General features: G+C 39.8%; 2 protein-coding genes across 6 annotated transcripts in view; one reads left to right on the top strand and one right to left on the bottom strand.

Moving 5' to 3' along the window:
- The window catches only part of RELCH (RAB11 binding and LisH domain, coiled-coil and HEAT repeat containing), an 80,697-nt gene extending 79,647 nt beyond the window's left edge, over positions 1-1,050 (bottom strand). For all 3 annotated transcript variants that reach the window (XM_062569847.1, XM_062569852.1, XM_062569848.1), the window contains exon 1: positions 413-1,050. In XM_062569847.1, coding sequence (XP_062425831.1) covers positions 413-884 — 472 coding nt within the window. In that variant the 5' untranslated portion in view covers positions 885-1,050. The remainder of the gene's footprint in view (positions 1-412) is intronic.
- A 313-nt stretch (positions 1,051-1,363) lies between these two features.
- The window catches only part of PIGN (phosphatidylinositol glycan anchor biosynthesis class N), a 107,789-nt gene continuing 88,511 nt past the window's right edge, over positions 1,364-20,641 (top strand). For 2 of the 3 annotated variants that reach the window (XM_062569844.1, XM_062569842.1), the window contains exons 1-3: positions 1,616-1,818; positions 17,294-17,551; positions 20,078-20,199. In XM_062569844.1, coding sequence (XP_062425828.1) covers positions 17,325-17,551; positions 20,078-20,199 — 349 coding nt within the window. In that variant the 5' untranslated portion in view covers positions 1,616-1,818; positions 17,294-17,324. Of the gene's footprint in view, positions 1,407-1,615; positions 1,819-17,293; positions 17,552-20,077; positions 20,200-20,641 lie in introns of those variants that run through there. The other variant, XM_062569843.1, reaches the window with a different exon arrangement.

The following is a 20,641-nucleotide window of genomic DNA, read 5'->3' as shown; positions in this document are numbered from 1 at the left end:
TATCCATGACCAAGTTATGCAAGCAAAATTCAGAGAACTATCCTTCAAAGACTTAGCCGTTCCAACACATCAGCAGAAAGAGCATGCTGGCCTCTGACAGCCCATTTTTGACGATTTTTAGGCTTGAAACATATCAGTAGTCATGACTATCGCTTAATCCTGGGACTATGAATCCTGAACATATGACCTATGTCTAGATAGCAGGCGCTAAGGAAAGCGCAACAAGCCCTGAGACAGCTAATCATTAAGGCTGAAATTCCTCACGTTCCTCTCACACTTGCAGCACGCATGACCCCGCAGGAAGACCAAGGCTCGACAAGGTGTGCGAGCAGGACCGGCCCCGGCACCGCACGCTCCTGCCCCGCTCCCGCGGCACCCCGCAGGCCCTCCGCCGCCCGGCCCGGTCACTTACTGAGCTGGCCGGCTCCGGGCTCCCTGCCGCCGGCTCCGCCGAGCACGCCGCCGCCCAGGGCCCCGCCGGCGGGCGGCGTGCCGCTCTGCCGCTCAAAGTTGCCCGGGTTGGAGAAGTAGTCGCGGAGGCGAGGCAGCTCCCGGCCGCTCTCCAGCAGCTCCGTGTGCAGCTCCAGCGCCGTCAGCAGGAACTGGTCCCGCAGCAGCTGCGCCGCCAGCGCGTCCATGGACACCCGCGGCGGCTCCCCCGCGCCGGGGCCCGCGCCGCCAGCATCGCCCGGCGCCGCCAGGCGCAAACCGGGCAGCGCCTCGGGGCTCTCCGCGGCGGCGGCCGCCGCCTCCTGCGGGGACAGCGGCCCGCCCGGGTCATGGCTACTGCCACTGCCACCGCCGGGCCTGGACTCCTCGGGCTCGTCCTCCTCGGAGTCGCTGAGGAAGGGGTTCACGCTGCTGCCCCCGCCCGCCGCCGCCATCTTACAGCCCGACGCGGCGCTACCCAGGCTTTACCGCGGCCGAGTCTGCGCGGCGCCGCCGCTGCCCCTTCGCGCACGGCCGGCACCGCCGCCGCCAGCCCCCTCCGCTGCTACAGGCGCGACCGCCAGCAGCAACAACCGCTCCCTCGCCACCGCCGCCACCTTCCTCCGCCTCCGCCTCAGCCACCTCCCACCGCTCCCACTACCGGTTTCCGGAACTCAGCTCTCGCGAGACTTCTCCGGCCAACCGCAAGCGGCGCACCCGTGCCAGCGCCCGCCCCTGCCGGCCGAGAGCCCGCCTCCCCCCGCGCGGGGGGTCGGGGCGGGGCCTCCCCGAGGCGGGGTTGGGGGGTGGCGGGAGGCGGGGTGAGCGCGTGACGCCAGGGCAGTGGGCGGGGGTGCTGGGCTAGTGCCTCGCGTGAGCTCTCGCGAGGCTGCCGGGAGGGTGCTCTGGAGAGGAGGCGGGGCGCGCGGCGGAAGCGGAAGGAGTCTGCGCGAGCGAGCGAGCGGGCGGGGAGACGAGTGAGCGGGGGCGCGTGCGCAGTGAGCGCGGCGGGAGCCGCTGGGCGCCGCCCTCGCGCGGGGCAGCGCCGGGGGGTGGGGGGCGCCTGGCGCTGCGGGTCGGCTCCGGGCGGGGGTGGGGGGAGGCCGCGTGTCGCCGTGCCCCGCCGGCGGAGCTCGCCCGCGTTTCGGGCCGCCCTCCTGGGTGCCTCGGCTGGGCTCGCTGGGAGCGGCGAGGCCCGGCGGGGCTGGGCCCTCTGCGGGCGGCAGCCGCCTGCGCGCCGGGGAGGAGCCGCGTCCCGCCGCCTCTGCCTCTGCGCCGCGTCCGGGCGGGTTGTTCCTCGAGGAGTATTCCTCCGTGTGAGCGCTGCTTAGTAAGCTTTAAAGCAGGGAGGATGGACGTAGGAGGTTAAACGTAGCAGTAGTAAATCGTGTAAGTGTGATATTACCCTTCTTAAAGCGCTATGAGGAACTTCAAGCCACAGGTGCAAGGCAGGGGACTCAAATTGAAGCCCGAGTGTAACGAAAAGTAATTTTTACTGAAGGAAGTAAAGCTCACTGGAGATGATACCCAACAGAGACAGCTTTGCTTGCTATCCAGTTTCTCAGGAAACTGGAATAGGATATTGCTTGTAGCTATAAAGCTGATTCAGTAGAAATTTTGTTGTTTGCTTCACTAGGAACAAAACTAAAGTCTTGGTGATAAAGTAGTGGCAGTGTTTGGTTGTGATACTGAGGCTTTACGCAAGTGAATGACAAATGTGAGTGTTTGTATGGGATGATTCTGCAAATTAGTTAAAAACCTGAATGAAGGCTTAAAAGATACAATTTTAAAAACTTACTGGGAATTACTAGATTTAGTATTAGATACTGAAGCTGTGCTTAGTACTGTGCAAACCATTCAGTGTCTATCATCTCAGTATGCTGTATACTAACGCTACTTTGTTTTTAACTTACATATGTTTTCCTAAAAAATGCAATCAAACTTTCTTTGTGTGCTATAATAAATTTAATAGTTTTTTTCTTAATAACTTACTGTTTAATATCTTCTGTATTATAGAAAAAGAAAGTAGTGGAATGTGAAGAGAAATAAGTACTTTTAATTCTCATTTTTATTTGTAGTCTTAGATTTCAAAACACTTTTCAGCATTTTACTTTTATGCTGCAACCAATTTCCCTTTTGGTGCCTCCAGTAGAATTAGGAGCTATTAAAGAGATCTTGTGGCTTTTTCTTTCTTTTCTGAAGAGTTAAAGCATGCTCAGTCTGAATGCCTTAAAATCTTACTTGAAGGTGCTCTACCTGTACATTTGAAGTGCAAGAAAAGCTTAACGATGTCTTGTAGCAGCCTCTAGTGGCCAACTGTCGTGTTTACATGTGATTTAAAGCTGGTTGACAATTAAAACGATCACTTCTGCCCTTTTAAGAGACAGACTTATAACTGCAGGCTTGCATGTGGTATTACAGTAAGGACTTTGTTTTCCTCCCTCACTTGAAAGAATCAAAAAATATTCCCTGCTTCATTACTTCTGAAAAGCTTCATTAGGGTTTATGAAACAAACTCTGAAATATTTACACTTATGGAGCTCCAAAATAATTTAAGGACAACTGGGATAACATTAACACAGCTGAAGTGAATATCTCAGAGTTGTAAGCTGTAGGAAGAAAAATGTTTTTCAAATATCTTTAATGGTATAGTTTAAGAAACCATTTTAAAACATATCCAGGGATATTTTTGTGTAGAGAGACTTGAGAAAACAATATAAAAAGGATGAGCACCTTAGAAGATAAGTGAGATGGAAAGGTTGCATGAATTTTGGATACAAAATGTTGTATGGGCATGCTTGAGGCAGACGTCTACAAATTATTTTTTTTAATTGTTCAGTAGTCATTCTGAAAAATGCAGATTGTTCATCAAGTTGCATTGTCTCTTACTGGAATGAATATTTTCTTCTACCTTTTCAGATATTTGCTTGCTGCAGAAATTGTATGCAAAGAGCAGTGTACTTAAATTCATCCCAAAAAGCCTGTATTTCTAAAAATGGATCTCTCAAAATAGATATCTAGAATACATGATTTGTATAGAGAGAGGGGGAAAAATAGGTTCAGATTTGTTTTGTATAAGTATCTTATTTTTGAATCCATGCATGCTTTTGATGAACTTTTTTAAACTTATTTAATGAGCAGGAAAATGAGTAGGAAAAATTTCTTATTGTTTTTATAGAGTTGTTGGATTTTGAGCAAATGTTTCAAAGTTTATTTAAATAAACACATGATCAGTTTAAGGTTCCCTCTACAGACTTTGTTTTTATATGTAATTTGTTCTTGTTTTCTATGCTACTCTGGTTTAGCATAAACTGTTCTCATAGTGTGTACGTTGCAAGTCAAACTCTGAAGGATTTCTGTTTCAACTTCTGCAGAAAAAGTTAATTTCGTAACATATTTGTAATTGTTGGGTTCACCTTGGATGTTTCTATGCTAATTAGTTGAAATAAATTAATTTCTTGTAGTGAGTATTGCAATGAAGTAGGGTTGCTTTCTCTGGCTGACTTACTGCAGTCCCAATCAAGCTATAGGAAAGAAAAAAAAAAGTGAATTGAATCAGATTTCTACCTTAAAATAATGAAAATCTGTGAGTTCTGACAACTTTTGCTTAAATTCTCTTTTAAAAACTGCTCTACCTGAAAGTACATTTGTCTATGTATGTTTATTTAAATCCAACATTATCCCTCTTTTCCTTAAAAAACAAACAAACAAACAAAAACAGAAAATACTTTATGGTAGTTCTAATTTTTATATTATTTTTACTGACACTTAAAAACTTGGATTTTGGTGTTTTTTAAACTCTAAGCTCAAAACTATTCTGCTCTTCTACAAGAAATTAATAGTGCAACTGTTGATACTTGCTATCAATTGCTTGTATGTACAAAATTTGTCGCTTCTTCCAAGCTGTGCATTTCTGTTCTAGTTTTAAGGGCATGTTTTTTAAAAAATATTGACATAACACACAAAATCTATTAATAACATTTTAAGTACATACAGCTTTAGGCATAGAAACAAGCTTTATAGAGTGCTTGTGAAGTTAGAATCTGAAATAAAAGTAACACAGAACTGAGAAGAGTCTCTTGAAAATATTATTAACCACACCAAAAATGTATTCCCCATTCCCCGACTTTCCCCAGTCAGATAAGGCCCTGAACTCTGTGTGTGTGTGTGGGGGGGGGGGGTGAGACCCAAACCAAAAAACACGTCTTTGCTTTGATGGGAGTAGGGGGAAGGTTTGATCAGTTTTCTACCTATAAAATAGTTGTTTTGAAGCATTAAGATGAATGATGGATGTTTGGAAGATGTTAGAAATACTGTAAAGAAACAAATTGAGAGCCTAAGGAGTTTTTTAGAAAAACGAAAATGAAGCTTTGTTGATGTTTCATGATATGCAATTTGTATTTTTGTGAGGATGAGCACAGAAAAAGATGCAGTTGTTGAGTCAGGAGGCTTAATTTGGGGAATAAATGCAATGACTGAAAAACTCTTGAGTATTTAATTGTTGGGCTTCACTCACTCATCTGGAAGACTTTGGAAGATGAGTATATTGTCTGGAGATGTGCGCTTTCCAGGAGGCGGCTGTAGAGGTTAGCAGAATGCAGGAGCTAAGATGATACACTTTATGTACTTCAAACTGAAGGACAGGGAAAGAGAAATAGACTGAAGTATGGAAATAGTAATTGTAAAGTCAGTTTTGAGTTCTAAGGTCAAAAGGTAATAAACTCATATGGAAAGTTATTTTATATGGTTTCTTTGATGTGTATTTTACTGAAACTTTTTGGAGGGGAAGATGAGTAAGACTTAACATTGAAAAGACTTAACATTGAAATATTTATTCCTGTCACTGCAGAACCATGCCCTGACTTGCAGTCAAAGACATTACTCCACAGTGCTGCTCTGTGCTTCTGAGGGCTGCCTGCTGTGCCTTGCTCTTTTTTTTCAAATTGGTATTTGCCAATTTGAAATTTACATTTCCTCAAAACTTCAGATTTCCTTATGCAGTCTGCTAGTCTTCAGACATTCAAATATATGTGGAAATGTGATAAGGGAATATTTGAGCCAATCTGTGGAGGAGGTCATGCAATAAAGACTAGGGTGTTAATAGCTGGAACGCGAATAGCATGAGATGCAGTCTTGTTCAGAGAACTACGCAGGAATCTGAGGATGTGCTTTGACGACATTGAGTTAGCATGGTTGTTCGGAGGAGGTGCCGTCCTTGTACCAACGCAAGGGCTTATGTTGCGAGTTAAATTGAGCAGCTGAACTACAATGAAGTTTTCCTTCTCCTCCTCCCTTCTTCTTGAGGTTATTTCCAAATGAAGACATTTTCCAGTCTTTTTCACTCTGCAGTTGTACAGACAACTGTACTGGTCCGAGAGTTTGGCATGGGAGGAAATGGCTAGGAGTAGAAGAGGACTTTCTGCAGCAGTACTGGTTTAATGTCTCCTGCAGTATTTTGTGATTGTGGGGACCTCTTGTTCTTCCAACTGCTGCTTCCGCGTTGGCTATTTTTGAGGCATAGCCTGATAAAACTTGTTTGCTTTTCTGGTCCTAAGGATTTTGACAAATGGATGCTTTGAATTACAAGCAAATTTCTGAAGATGCTGCAGCACAGCTGAATAGCTGTTACGCAAAAGTGAATTCCTGTCAGCTTAAAGCTAGGTGGCTGTGTGTTCTCTGAAAGCAGATATTAAGATAGGTAGGTAAGCCTTCCCTTCATGTTCTTAACATGAAACTATATTTGATGTCTCTCTCTAGAAACAGTAACTATTTGCTGTTTGTAATCTGCTGCATCACGGTGTTGTAGGACTCCCCCATTATGGTAGCAGAGATTATGAAAGTGCAAATAATTGTTCATTTCCCCAGGGAAGTGGTGTAATAAAAACTAGAGAGATATTATCCATCTGTGTTTTCCAAACTTCTGGGTTTCTGTCCAACTGCTTTTGCCACCTTCTCTGAGATATCTTCTGCAGTGCAACTGTTGTCCTAATTTGCCAAAGGGAATTTTTGAGTGGTGGGGAGCTTTCCTTTTAAATCAACAGTGACCCTGTTGTTTCCAGGAATCCTTTTATTTCCTGGCTGTATTAGAGTCAGTCAGCAGCTGAAAACCAAACCTCTGTCATGTACAAATTAAGTGTTTCAGTCTTTCAAAAATCAAATGTTAGCACATGATATTTCAATAGAAGCTGTTCACAGTTTCATATACCATAAGTGATAATTACTAAATTAGCAGAGACTGCTGTTGGGGCAAAAAGGAGAACTTTGTTCTAAAGTAAATGTATCTCAGGCTGCAGTAACTAGTATTTCAGTTTCACATATTCTTGGGAAAATGCTTTCCATATTAGCACTCTATAACTATGCCTAGTAGAGGAAGAGTTAGAGGAGGTAATTTCTTTCCAAGGAAGCTTTTTATTAAAAGTTCAAAGTATCCTTGATCAAATGCCATATATACTTAACACTACTAGTTTAGAATTTGAATGCTCTATTGAAATTGATATACTCTAGCCTTTTGCTGTTTTTTTCTTGTGTTTTTCAAATTAGTTATTGGAGTTTCTTGGATAGTTTGCTCACTTGATGAGTGAAGAAATTGGAGAGATTTTTCCCTTGTACTAGTTTGTTTATGATGAAGCTATACTTACTAAAAGCATCTGTTCTTAAGATGGAGTGTCCTAGTGACTTGGTTTGTAACGGAGCCCAAGTACTGTTGGAGCAGAGGCAAGATCCTTCTGAATATTTGCATAGGACTTTAGAAGGACATGTAAGATGATGGATGGGGAATTTCCCTCTTCAGAGAGTAAGTGCTGAATGTGATGAAGTCACACCAGGAAGCATGATTGTTTTATCAGGACATGAATGCTGCATTTCAAATGGAAATGTTTTAGGACCTTGGAGAGCAACCATCTACTGAGAACGGAAAAAGCTAGTGCCTTCAATTACACGTTATAAATATTTTAACTGGATCGTTACTTCTCCTTTTCATTAACAGATTACTCTTTTTGACATGTTTATTTAGTAGTGAAATGTGTAGTATAATCTCCTATTAAAAAAATCACATCTCAAGGTAATTAGGATATCTTATCAACCATTTAAAACGTATTCCTCTGTTTTTTTCATTCTTGGTGAGAAAGTTCAGTTTACAGCAACGTTGATATAGAAGTAGGTTAGCTAAATTATGTAGCTAAAATTTTTCAAGTAGTTAGCATAATTGATTGAAGGAATGCTTTTGAGCCCATAAGTCCTTAAAAAAAAAAAACTATTTTTTTTAAGGATGGGAACCCTTAAATTGATTATCTGATTTCTGTATTTCTTTGCTGTTATTTAAAATATTACTGTATGTTTAAAAGATCTTCCTGGAGTTCTTTTCTCTTTCCTTGAGCCTGAAAATATTGCAAAATCAGCATTCAGAGGCTCCTTTACAAGTTTAAGTAGATACGTGGCTTTGTACTATTAGACTTAGTTTTTAGTTACAATTGATATCAATAAGAAAATATGACTTAAATAACAGAATGAATTTGCAGAAGTTAATAGAGCTGAATATCATTCTTTCTCCATCCTTTTTTTTTTTTTGTGTGCTTTACTTTTGTATGTACTGTATGACTTTGAAGAGTTTCTCTCTGCTCCCTGTTATTGCTAAAGGGAGGAACTGTGCTGCTTATATTGCTGCATGTGCTTTATTGCATAGTACATGTCTTAGAAAGTGTCTTGGGGGCTTTGAGCCTTGAATTGTCAAGTAGAGCTCCAGTGAGACAGCAAGACTGCTGTGGCAAGCTGTCTTTCGTGTACTTGTATTCTCATAAGTGCTCATTAATCCTTGACCCTAACAGCTTTGGAAGCAAGTGTGTTAGGCTCCAGTAGACACTCCCAGGCTGACATTCTTCTTCCCCCAAATATACCATATTACTTGTAAAATGAAAAAAAAATCTGTATGTGTATCAAATAGGACAAAAGAAATCAATGACAGAAAAAAAAAAAAGAAAAAACCCAACCAATTGTTCTCTAGAGGAATAGAGAAGCTACAAAAAGTAACACAAGAATTTTTTGGCAGGAGAAAGAGTTAAACATATATTCCATATTGAGATGAAAATATGATCAGCTCTAGAACAGTGATGCTTGAGGAAGACTAGTTGTTACGGAATAGCTGTGTGACAGGCAAGAAGTAGCCAACAGGAATTATGAATGCTTCTAGAGAACAGACTTAGGTCCCACAAAGTGCCCCAGCCCAGTGAGTTAGCTGATTTGCAGCAAAAACACATAGGATTCATTGCTACTGGGTTGTGTTTTTCGAAGATTTGAACTTTTAACTGCCTGCATACTAAGCCAGTATGATGCTGAATATTTACTCTTAGTTTTGTCCACTTGGCTAACATGTACTACCAAAGGATTACAAGGATTGCTAAAGGGTTTGTATGTGTGTGCACATGCGTGTGTGCCTTAAAGCAGTTCTCAGAAATACCCTTTCTTTTTTCTCTATTGTTAGCATTGTTCTTGAGTATGTTCCTGTGCCTTGGAGATCTGTGGATGCTATTTCCCACATTTACAGGCTAATTTGGAAAAAAACTGCTTACGCTGACATTTGCCTAACTGACTTGCTGATAAATCCAAGTATTGTGACATTTGATACTTTATCTGTCATTCTGCCTTTTAGATCATAATCAGAATTTTCCTTTGAAAGTTTTGGCAAAGGAAGCATTTCCTATGTGGAATAATCTTGATTATCAAGTGGTGTTAAAAGAATATTTAATTTTCTCAGAGCTCTTTGCCTCAGGTTTGAACGTCCTCTACTGAACCACATTTAGAATTTAAAATAGATGTCATTTGTTATTGTATCTATGTAATGCTTAGTGAGGGTGTTGAACATAAAATAATTTCAAAACAGTCTGAATCACAAAAGCCACTTCAATACAACAGCAAGTGGAAATACTGTAGCTGCAGTTTCGCTGTCTGGCAGAATGTATTGCACCTCAGTTGGTAAAGAAAATGAAGTTTTGGAAAGGAAGAAAAGGGGATTAATCATTATCCCACTTCTGCTCATTATATGATTATATCTTCTGAGGCCAAGATGAAGAGTTTGTTTGCTATGCTTAAGTGTTGCGTAAGGGTGTATGTGAGGGTTACTCTGAGGCTGGCTGCTAAGTCTGTTGTGTAAATACACTTACAAGTCAGTAGGTGTATGTTTTTTGACGGCAAGAATCACTTGATTACATTTCTTGACAAGTATAATTTTTTCAAAGTTCTGAATTAATAAAAGAATAGGACGAAGGCTGCCAGTACCAGTTTAGATGGTATATAACTGTCATACCATGAAAAATACTGTTGCGTCCACCAGAAAACTTCAATTTTGCTTCCTTACCCTAAGTAAAAAGATCATTTTTATGTATGGACAAATTGTACAGTCACAGTTTTGACATCTTAAATTAAATAATACGCAGCACTGTTTAGCTGACAAGTACATTTGTCAACCAGAATAATAGCAGAATTACTGTTTTTTTCTGTAAAAGATACTTATGAAGGCCATTGATGTTTATTGAATATGCATTGTCAAAGGATTTTCTTCACCTTAACAGACTTGATATTTGGTGGAGCATGGTCCTTTTTATTTTTTTTTCTTTTCTTTTCTTTTTTTTTTTTTTTTTTTTTAAAAAAGACTGATGTATGTTGAGCTCCTTGTCTTGACACTTTATCCATAAAAGTATTTCTCCCAACAGGACATATTTTGTGTAGTATTTTGTGTATGTTTTATTGCATATTTGAAAATAGAAAAAGGGAATGTTGTATTTCTCTCAAAGAATTATATTGTACTCTTGTGCAAGTGCTAGGAGTGATTTTTTTTTTTTGCTTTATTTGTAATACTGGGAGATTATAACTTCAGAGAAACACAGTTTGGATGTTGATTGCTTTGGGGGAAATGAGGGCTTCGTTACATTAATTATGTCAGTATTCCTGGTAAGATTTAAAGGCTCTGATATAGCTTGGTGCTGTAGATATATGTTCTGTGGCAGGCAGGGCTTGCTGCAGAGGAAGTTCTGGTCTGTACCATATAAGTGTTTTTTTTTTTAAAGAAAATGAGAGAGAGAAATCTCATCAGCAAGCTAAAGATCAACTTGAAAAGAAGAAAGAGCTAGTACAAAATGAACTGTTTGCTTCAAGCCTTTGATTGTAAGGTGCTCATTGCAGCTTTCCTGCTCCCATACTATGTCACTGTCATGGTCCAGGTATTCTGTATTTAGATTCTGCACTTACATGATTGCTGGTGAGGAACTTACAGCTACTGGATTTTTTCTGTGATTTTGATAGTGGAAGAGTAGAGCAGAAAGAGTGGATCTTTTTGGTTCCTAGTAGGTGGCAGATGAGCTGAACTTTATCTCTGAAGATTCTTTAAAAAACAAAAAAACAAAAACTTATTTAATCTGCTGAGATCACTTTATTCTTGAAAAATAGTTAATTATGGTCAAAAGGTCCTTGCTTTTTTCCACCCTCCCCCCCCCTTTAATCTCCTTGACTTTAAGATACCTGCTAATTCTGTCTAGTTGTTTTTTAGACAGACTCTCTCTGTGCATGTATATACTCTTTGTTAGTGTACAGTAGAAAACAAAGTTCAATGAAATAAGAAATTATAAACGTACTGTTAGCTGAAGCCAGTAGGGTAGCCATGGCTGTTAATTTTCAATTTGCTCCATTTGTGTGGACAACTTGTTAACAAGTAGTCATCTTTAAAGATCCAGTCATCTTTAAGTCATCTTCTTAAAGATCGAACAGTGGATCTTTAATACTTTTAAGAACTCTGAAAAAGATCTTTATTTAAGAATCAACACCAGGTTTGTACAATTGGCTCCAAATTATTAAAACAGAAGATAACTTACCAGGACAGACTAAATTCAGATGTACTGGAGGTTGGATGATATCCTTACTGGCTCTGTATTTAGTTTAGGAGATGATGGGAGAAACAGAAAAATTATGGAAAGAAAAGAATACATCTTAATTTGATGTATTGTTTACTACTAGGGATGAATCTCTAAAGGAAGTGAGCTGATTGAGCTGTATTATAACAGGTCAAGTGTTCTGATAGTCAGTAAGACATAGCATGTCGTAGTGAAAGTCAGGAATGTGGTGCAACCTATTATCTTTAAGAATAGTAGTCACATACTGTGCTTTTAGTATGTGATCGACAATAACTAACGTTATATTGAGTAATGCAGTCTGGATTTGGGCAAAGTTCATGTCTTGTTCTGAGAAAATAAAAATGGTGGGAGGTCGCTCACTAAGTAATTTGCTGCAAGAGTACCTGAGAAAGCATCAGAGGATGTAAAACTGCTGAAGTGTTGTTGGCTTAAGTTTACTTGATAGAAAGAGATGGAACTGTTCCCTTATCTCCCTGTGGCACTTTGTGCATCTACTCTTTAGATGACAAGATGCTTGAGGTTGGAGACATTTCTGCCCTAGTAATAAATCCTTAGATCTAACTTATGGTCCTCTAGATCTAACTTACGGTCCTCTGAAGTGAAAAGGTGTGTTTAATGTATTTTTTTTATACTGATTTGCTTACACCCGTAGGGTACCTTATAAAAGCACAGAGGCTGAATTTCATTTCTATATCTCATGTGAGCCTTGTTATGAGGACTAGTACATAAATAAATGTGTTTTCTGCTAGGGCAGATGCATACTCCTGGGAAATGTTTCCTGTAGCTAGTCCACACTACAGGTTTGAGGGATGTCTGAGTATTCAAGTTGTTCTGGATCAGGTGCTCTCTGCTCTTCCTTGCCAGAAGAGCATGCCAGAGGCTATTGGGCACGTAGGAGTTTGACACCTATGTTTCCATCTACAGCTCTTCCTGATGCTGACGAGCTTGTTTTGGGGCACCTGTGAGATCCTTTGGTTCCTACACTGGGCCTTTGGATTGAGGCTTGCTTCTGAGGCATGCTGTCAAATGGTTATGCAAAAATATGAAGTGAGGAAAAAGAAAAGAGGATAAAAGCGATCTCCATATTGCAGAGCGCTCAGCTCAGGGCTCTGAAGAGCCACATTTTCAAATTCACTGGTGCTGTCAACCAGTTCCTGCTTTAATACTGGCTGTTCCTGCACTGGTCATGTGAAGGCCGTGTTGACCGTTTAGTTGGATGCCTCCTCAAACTTTAAGTCCAAGATCTTGCGCTGCATCTTTGAGTATACAGATCAAGTGATAGTTCTGCTCCTCCTGGAGATGAATGGAAAAAAGTCTCATGTTAGAGGCCATTGTAAGCAATAAAACTCAGATGTGCCAGGAGATCGGCATAAAAGATTCCACTTTCCAAATCTCCCTTTTCTGTCTCTTGAAGGTCATATCCATACCTTATGAGGGGAAGGATGTTTTCAGGATATCTTTGTAAAGCTTTTAGCTTTACAATGGCTTCTTGCACTATAGAGTGCACTAGAGGAGATCACCACAGGGAACCAATCCGTATTATAAATCAGAGTCATCTTTCTGATAGCGCCACAGGTACTTGTAATTGTAATTACACAGCACAGACATTGCTTACATTAAGCCTCCTGTTCTGGGAAGGCGCATTCATAAATCCTGGAGGTCTCTCCATCTGTTGTGTCCACTTCTTCGCTGATGGCCTGCCCTTCATGGTTCAGTGATCCATGATAAATGAATCTTTAATAGCAGGGTTCTAGAGGATGGATGGCTGCTCTAAGAGGTGTAGTTTCCCCCCCCCCCCCCCCCCACACACACACCTTTTTCTTTTCCTGTTGCCTTTGGCTGGTCCCCATTCATATCAAATAAGTGAGATTTCATGGACGTAATTATCGTGTTCCATAACAGAATGAGAGGTGCTAACCCACTGTAGACTTAAGAAGCTTAAATACCTGCATATGTGAGTTCAGGTAACTTTGGTTGAAATAATTCTGTTAATTCAGGAAGAGGATTGTTGTCCAATTTTCAAGACAGCTATTTTCACATTTGAAATCCCCAAAGTTTACAATTAAATGTGATATTCGTAATAAAGTGCTAGTGGTTTGTCTTCGTCACACTTTGATAATTGTTAACCTATACTGTAGCTTGGGTGATTGCTCTTAGGAGGGGTGAATATTCATTTTCTTAACTGGATAGATACATAGTGAAGGAGTATTCTGAATGACAGCTCTGACACTATTTTTGGACTGCTGAGACTCCTTCTGACTTGCTGGCTTTTGTTAAAAGGACTGTTTGAAGTCTTAGCTGGTAGTGATTCAGCCAAGAACTGAACTAGTATCACCCAATACCTATTTTGCACAACAGCAAATCAATAAGAAACTTTTTTTTTTTTTTCAAAATGGAAACTGATTTGTGCATGCAAACTGGTTTATGCCCATTATTCAACTTTCTCCACCTGTGTCTGTCTGAAAACATAGTATATAAGTTTAGAGGCCTATGAAAGCATTCCTTTAGTAGGGAATATTTCATTCCATTAATGTACAAATCTGATATTTGTTTCCAAGTACAGGTGTTCTTTAAGCCCTGCATTCTTAAGTAATGTAATGGGCATTTCACTAACTCGTGAAATTCGTTATCTTGGTTGCTATTTCCTCTGCAAAGCAGGTCTGCCCAGAACTGGCAGGTGTGGTGTCTTTTGCAGATGATGTTCCCATGGGACTCCTCTCTCTGTCTTACAGTCTCTAGGAATTTTTCCTTTCAGACAATTAACTTGCCCATTTTCTTGTTGGCATAACTTTTAGGCAAAACTGTTTTTACTTCATGGGTAACAAGGATTACTTATTTCCCTTTGCGTTTAGAGACCAAGTCTTTCACATGCCCCTGAGCATCTTCTCTATTTCTGAGAGGATTAATGTGCACAGTCATTTTCTTCTGATACCATTTCATTGCTCCACTTCATCTGATCACTCCTGCCACCTTGTTTAATTGTAAGAGAAAAGATTTGGTCAGGTAAGTTCTATAGCCATGCTTAAAAACGTCTGTGGCATTGCCTGCTTAAAGTGGATACCTGAATTATGCTTATTGCTGAATTGTTCCCAGAACTATTGCCCTAGTGAAGCACTGCTGAAATGGTTTGTTTGCTTAAAGAACTTCACTGGTGACTACGATTAAGAGGTTTCAAACAGAAGCCTTTGCAGTCGTAGGATGGGCATGTAGGTAAATATTTGAAGGTGAAAAAAGCATTAGTATCCAACTGGCAGTAGCCAAATCCCTATGAGAGATGTCATCCATGTACCCATTTGTTTTTCTTTTACCCTTCTCTGTAATTAAATGTCTTGATGTTACAGGCTGAGAAGAAACAAGGGTGTGCTTTGAGCAATGGAGTGTATGTTGAGAGGAGCTGACAGTGGTATCTGAATGGACCTGTGGAAAGTTTGATCAAAAAAAGCCTGATCTTGAGTGTCTGTCATCCAAGGGTAGGACAGGTGCTTTGACTGGAGGTCTCAAAGAAATCCAGGAAGTGATATAACTTCCCTTTTCATTGAAAATCACAATTTACTGGAAATGTTGGTTGTTCTTCCATAGCATGTTGGATGTCAGAAGAGGGTATGTTCTTTTATAGATTGGCTATTGTAACAGGAGTTTAGGTATTTTAGGCTAACAGTTACCAAATTCAGTTGTAACTTCATTGGTAGGAAAAGACGCAGGAGATCATTGTTGACTGCTCTTAAACATCATTCACGGAGCTGGAGCTTTCTCTGAACACAGAACTGCTGATTTACGGAACCTAACGCAACGGCTTATTTGTTTGAAAACAAAACTGTGGTTTGGAAAGGGATCAAGGTAGAACTTACCCAATTGCATCTCAGCAGAATGTATTTGCTTAATAAATTTCCAAAAATAGTTCATACTATTGAGAAAGAATTTGAGTGTGATGACAGGATGCTGTTGACAATGTTATGTCACTGCACACAGTACTGTGTGCTGAAGTAGCAAAGTTAAGCTAGAAGCAGAATGAGCTGCTATGAAGGACATGGCAGAAGCAGGTGAATTGAGAACTGCCTGTATTGAAATATTCTGATAGTGATGAGCAGCTGAATACATTCTCCCTGGTGGAACAGTTCAGTATAATGTAATTAAACTGTAGTTGCAAAAGAATTTTTTCTTGAATTAGTTTTGTAGCTCACTATCATCAGATGAGACAGTATTAAACTTGAATTGTATTACCACACTCCCTACACTTTTTTCAGCTAGGGCTGGGGAGTTAAAGCCAAGAGAGCTATCTAGTGCTAAAAACAGATTAGGTTACTAATACTTTAATTAGAAGAATATAGACTATGTTAAGCTTATAGCATTGTAGCACTGGGAATATACAACAGGAAGTATCTGATTAAAGTAACTGCTTTGTTTAATAGGATATTTAGATACATCAGTTTAAAGCATGAGTACTTTCGGTTCTTGTATCAAAAAACACAACCACAGCAAGAGGAAAAACCTGATTAAAAACAAAACTGACTGAGTAGATAAGGTCGTCTGTTCAACTGATGATATTTCTATGACTGTCTATGGCTTCATATATATTAACTTCATGCACTAAATCAGAGTGCTTAAAAAGACAGGTCCTGAGTGCTTAAAAAGGAAGAAAATGATATTTAGGAATATTCAAAGTCTCACTTTTTGGACATATAAGCATATAAGTTCCTGCGTAATAAAACATTTTTATTTAATTACCTAACTATGACCACTAGATGTCTCTCTTTAAAATGCCTTATGTAGTTATCTCAGTTTTGATTACTACCTATTTTTCCCCCCTCGGTCTCTAAAATGAGAAATCTTTACTATATTCATGGTTGTGATTGAAGCAGAGATGATTGCATCTGTATTTCAATAGGTAAAATGAATGAAATTGCAGGTTATGATTAAGTTACATGTAGATCTGAATTTTCTTTTGATTAATGAGTAACAATGTGTGTAGCTACCTTTTTTCTTTCTTTTCTTTTCTCTCTCTCTCTTTTTTTTTTTTTTTTTTTTTTTAGTAATTTCTGAGTTTTGGTCAGGGTTAAGGTTGTGTGATAATGAAGCTTTTTCTGTGATTCATTTAAAAAAATCTTACCATGTAATGGCTTGCTGTTGTGTGCTGTTGCTTGTCTGTCAGTGTTCATATTTCTAAATACTGAAGTTCTGTAGGTAGTAATAAATTTATATATTGTCATTTAGAAGCACTAACTAGTTTCTGCAATGGGCAGTTTCTTTTAGAGGGAGGTGTATACACATAGAGGCAAATGAGTAGCTGAATATTTTAGGCTCTTAGGAACATCTCTGTTTCTAAATTGGTGAAAGGAGGTGCTGTTTAGGTAAGGCTGATATTTAAATAAGGAAGTCAGTGGCTTGGTCAAAACCAACAATGCCTTTCTCTAAGCCAGCCTCGTTCAGGCTAAGATCCAAAACTTATCTGAATCAATATATGTGTTTGCATTGGCTTCAGTAGGCTTCAGACACACACCTCTGCCACACACATACTCAAGGTTTTATTTCTAGTGTACCTAATGTACCTATTACTTATAAGTATATTCCCAGGCTTACTTTGAAGGATAAAAGAGTGGAAAGCATATACCATTATCCAGCTAAAACAGTCTTCAGCTGTTGTACTTCTGCCATGTCTTCTAGAGCAATAATGTTCTGTGCTTAAATAGGGCATCTCGTTCTGCTAAAATTTTCCTTGTTTTTAGATGGCATGTAATAAGCACAGAACTGACAGTGAATTTGAAAAAAACAAAAAACAAAAAAAAACTGCTTTGGATTCACTGTAGATGTCCTTTCGCTTTCCTTAGCTATCTTTGATTTGTATCTGCCTAAGTCATGCAATCAGCCAGGTCAAGGTAGTCTGTGGTAGTCTAGTTATGGTACTCCTGTTCTATAACAAATAAATATAGGTCACATCTGATTAATTTCTTTTTCTCACTTCCTCTCAGTGTTGTTTTGCCTTACAAGGCCCTTGTCATCATGGGTATGCCAATGTTCATACTTGCTGCTCTCCTTGTACATTGTGTCTTCCTGGTCTCCATTTTTGACATCTACTTCACCTCCCCTCTGGTTCATGGTATGACTCCTCAGCAGACTCCACTGCCACCACCAGCAAAACGTCTCGTACTCTTTGTCGCTGATGGTCTGCGGGCAGATTCCCTGTATGAGTTGAACAGCAACGGTACTCCTCGAGCACCTTTCCTGCGGTAAGTCCATCTGAAAATGCTTCTGATCCAGGAGGTGCAGCTAAATGTGCAAGCTGAAACAGTTCTGTGTAATGTTGAAAGGGTTCTCGGGAGGAATATGAGAGACAAAGGTAATGCTGGTGCCTTGGTACTGCCTTCCCTCTCACTTGTGTGGCAAACTTTCACAGAGTTGCACTCTGCAGAAATTAATTGATTCAACTTGGTGCCCTCCACCCTGTTATGAGTAAATTTGTTAAACCATGACCAGAGAGTAAATTAAGTACTGTCCTCTGAAAACAGCAAATAGCCAGTAATCAAGAATCGCGTGAACTTTCTCCATTTGCACCAGCATGGCACCAGTTCTGAAGCCTATTACAGTCATTAGTTTAAACGGCTTCCTGGATGTTTAGTTTAACAGGAGTTGTTCATTAACACGCTTATCTTCTAAGCTACTGGTGAGGCGTTTTAAAGGAGAGATTAAAAAAAGATGGGCCAAATGGATCTAACAACATGCTGCCACTTGCCATTTGTTCCACCTTTTCTGGGAGCATGACCCACTGCCTCCTTTATGCTATCACTAGCGTGTGTCTCATTGCTTAATGACGTGATTTGGTTTAAGATTGTGGAAAAACTAATGCAGCCATAAAGGAGTGGTAGGAGCCTTTTCCCCAGGGTGTTTAAAGTTCATATTCCTCAGCCTTCCTTGTTTCCTTATATCAAGGTAAGTATTTGACTATACATCAAGTAATTTTCTAGACTAAAAAAAAAGTGGACAATATTAAATACACCTACACTCTTGTGTAATAGTGTTGGTTTAGCTTGACTATCAGAACAAATTCAAATAGTCATTTGTCTGGAGCTGTTGCAGCATTTTCAGTCTGCTATAGAAATCTGAGGAAAATCTTGCATTGCAACACTTATCAGCATACATGAGATTAATTGTAGCTGCTGTTTCTGTTGAGTTGCTGTGTTTTTATAAGGTGCTGGAGGCCACTTGCAGCGTCTGCCACATCAACATGAGTTTTCCATGCCTTCTCTTGATAGCGGACTTCATGGCTTCTGCAGAGCATTTCTTTTTCGTAGTGGTAAAAGTACTAGTCTTCTGCACAGTCTACAAGATGGGACTGCCCTAATGCCCCATCACTAGGAGCAGTGTTCTAACAGCTGGGGAAGAGTTACACGAGATATTTTGCTGTTAAAAGTGAAGTGTCTTGAATTTTTTCAGGTTTAGCCCTTTGGTGTTACCATACCTATCTAGAAATAGTAGATCTTCCACTAATGCTGGTGCAATGTTTCAGTCAGTCTCCAGTGTGTGGGGGGAAGAGGGTGGGAGAGAGAGTTAGAAACCCCTTTAACTGATACTGAAATCCTTTTTCAAAGCAGTACTTGTTTTAAATATAACTTGTCTTAACCTAGCAGGGCATGAGCTATGAGTAAAACGACAGAGCATTATATCACCTTTTTCATTTTTCACTCTAATACTTGGCCTAAATGTTTAATGTAGGCCTGAGAATGTGAGATCTAAGATGAGTTTTAAAACAACAAAAAAAACCCTGTCAATCTAATTCTATAATTTATATTTTGAACAACGAAGTTCAGAAGCTTCTACTACTTTATTTTTTTTTCTTTTACATCTTAAATAATATATTTTGAACAACAAAGTTCAGAAGCCTGTACTGCTTTGGTGTGGGTTTTCTCTTTTCTTTTATACCTTAAACATTAGTGTAAGATATGTCGTGTTTATTTTGCCTTGCCCAGACAGTGGGCAGTGAATTTTTCTTCCAGAAGATGGAGACAGGAAAACAGTGCTCACTGCTCCTGGTAATGTTCACTGCTTGCTCTCTGACAAACTCCAGCTGTTCATGTCTCTAGCAGACAAGAATAGCTTATAAGACTGTCTCTTATGCTTCTATTTTCTCATTTTTTATCAAGTACTTAATACTTAGGCAACTAACACTTCCATGCATATGATGAGAACGAATCCTCTTTTACTTTGATATAATAGCATAAGATATGAGGTTTGCCTGAATTTGTCCATGTTTCTCAAATGATCTGCACCTTAGGTTTACATTTGTTTTTAAATCCTCTTGATGCTGACTTCCAAAATTGAGCACAGATAAAGAAGATGGACATGCTCACAAGAACTAATTATAATTGAGCGTATTTAATGAATAAAGGGAGATTAAGCTAAATGTTTTCAAGCTGGAGGGAAAGAACAAAGAAAACACAATACCAGACAGTAACAGTCTGATGAGGGAAAAAGTAAACTACATTAGAAAAGAGCCAAAAATAACATATTAATTCTAATTCTAGCTAAACTCATCTCACTGAAGTGATGATAGTCCCCAGTAGTAATAGTCTCTGAGGGATTTTACCATTTTGAACTGCTTGCAGGTTGACATTCCGTTTGTATTGCTGCAGAGTGAAAATTTGTTTAAACTGAGGATTTTTGCATTTCCTGCCTAGCATCTGCCCGTCACTCTTATGTACAAACTGCGGTACTCCCAAGGAGTCTTAACCATTAACTACTTCTTATGTTGTTTTCAGGAGTATTCTAGAGAATAACGGCAGCTGGGGAATCTCTCACACCCGTGTCCCAACAGAGTCTAGGCCAGGCCATGTTGCACTTATAGCTGGATTTTATGAAGATGTCAGTGCAGTTGCTAAAGGTATACTTATCCTAAAGCTTTGAATGTTGTCCTCCAAAATAATATATTTCAGTGATGCACTAGGGTTCTATATGATAGCTAAATACTGGCATAGTTATTTATACACTAAGATTATGTGGAAAACAAGCTTCTTCTGGAGAGGTATTGTTAATGGTGAATATCGATAACTGAAAAATAGATTCACACGCTTTTAGAATAAATTAATATTTTGCAACACAATGAAATTTAAATATAGTGCTACTAAATTGTAAAGCAAAGGTGACTTATGACTGACTTCTTCATGCAACAGTTTTTAATTGTGATTTGGGACATACTGGGAGATGGTTATATAGATGTCAAAAACAAGAAATGAACTGCAGCATTTTAGCTCAACCGCATTGTTAAACTGAGCTAGAGGATCAGTAGCAAAACATTGCCAAAACCCCAACTGTATGTTTTACTC

This window comes from Rhea pennata, chromosome 2, assembly GCF_028389875.1.
Source record: "Rhea pennata isolate bPtePen1 chromosome 2, bPtePen1.pri, whole genome shotgun sequence".
Taxonomy (NCBI): domain Eukaryota; kingdom Metazoa; phylum Chordata; class Aves; order Rheiformes; family Rheidae; genus Rhea; species Rhea pennata.
This window is presented reverse-complemented; position numbering and strand designations above follow the sequence as displayed.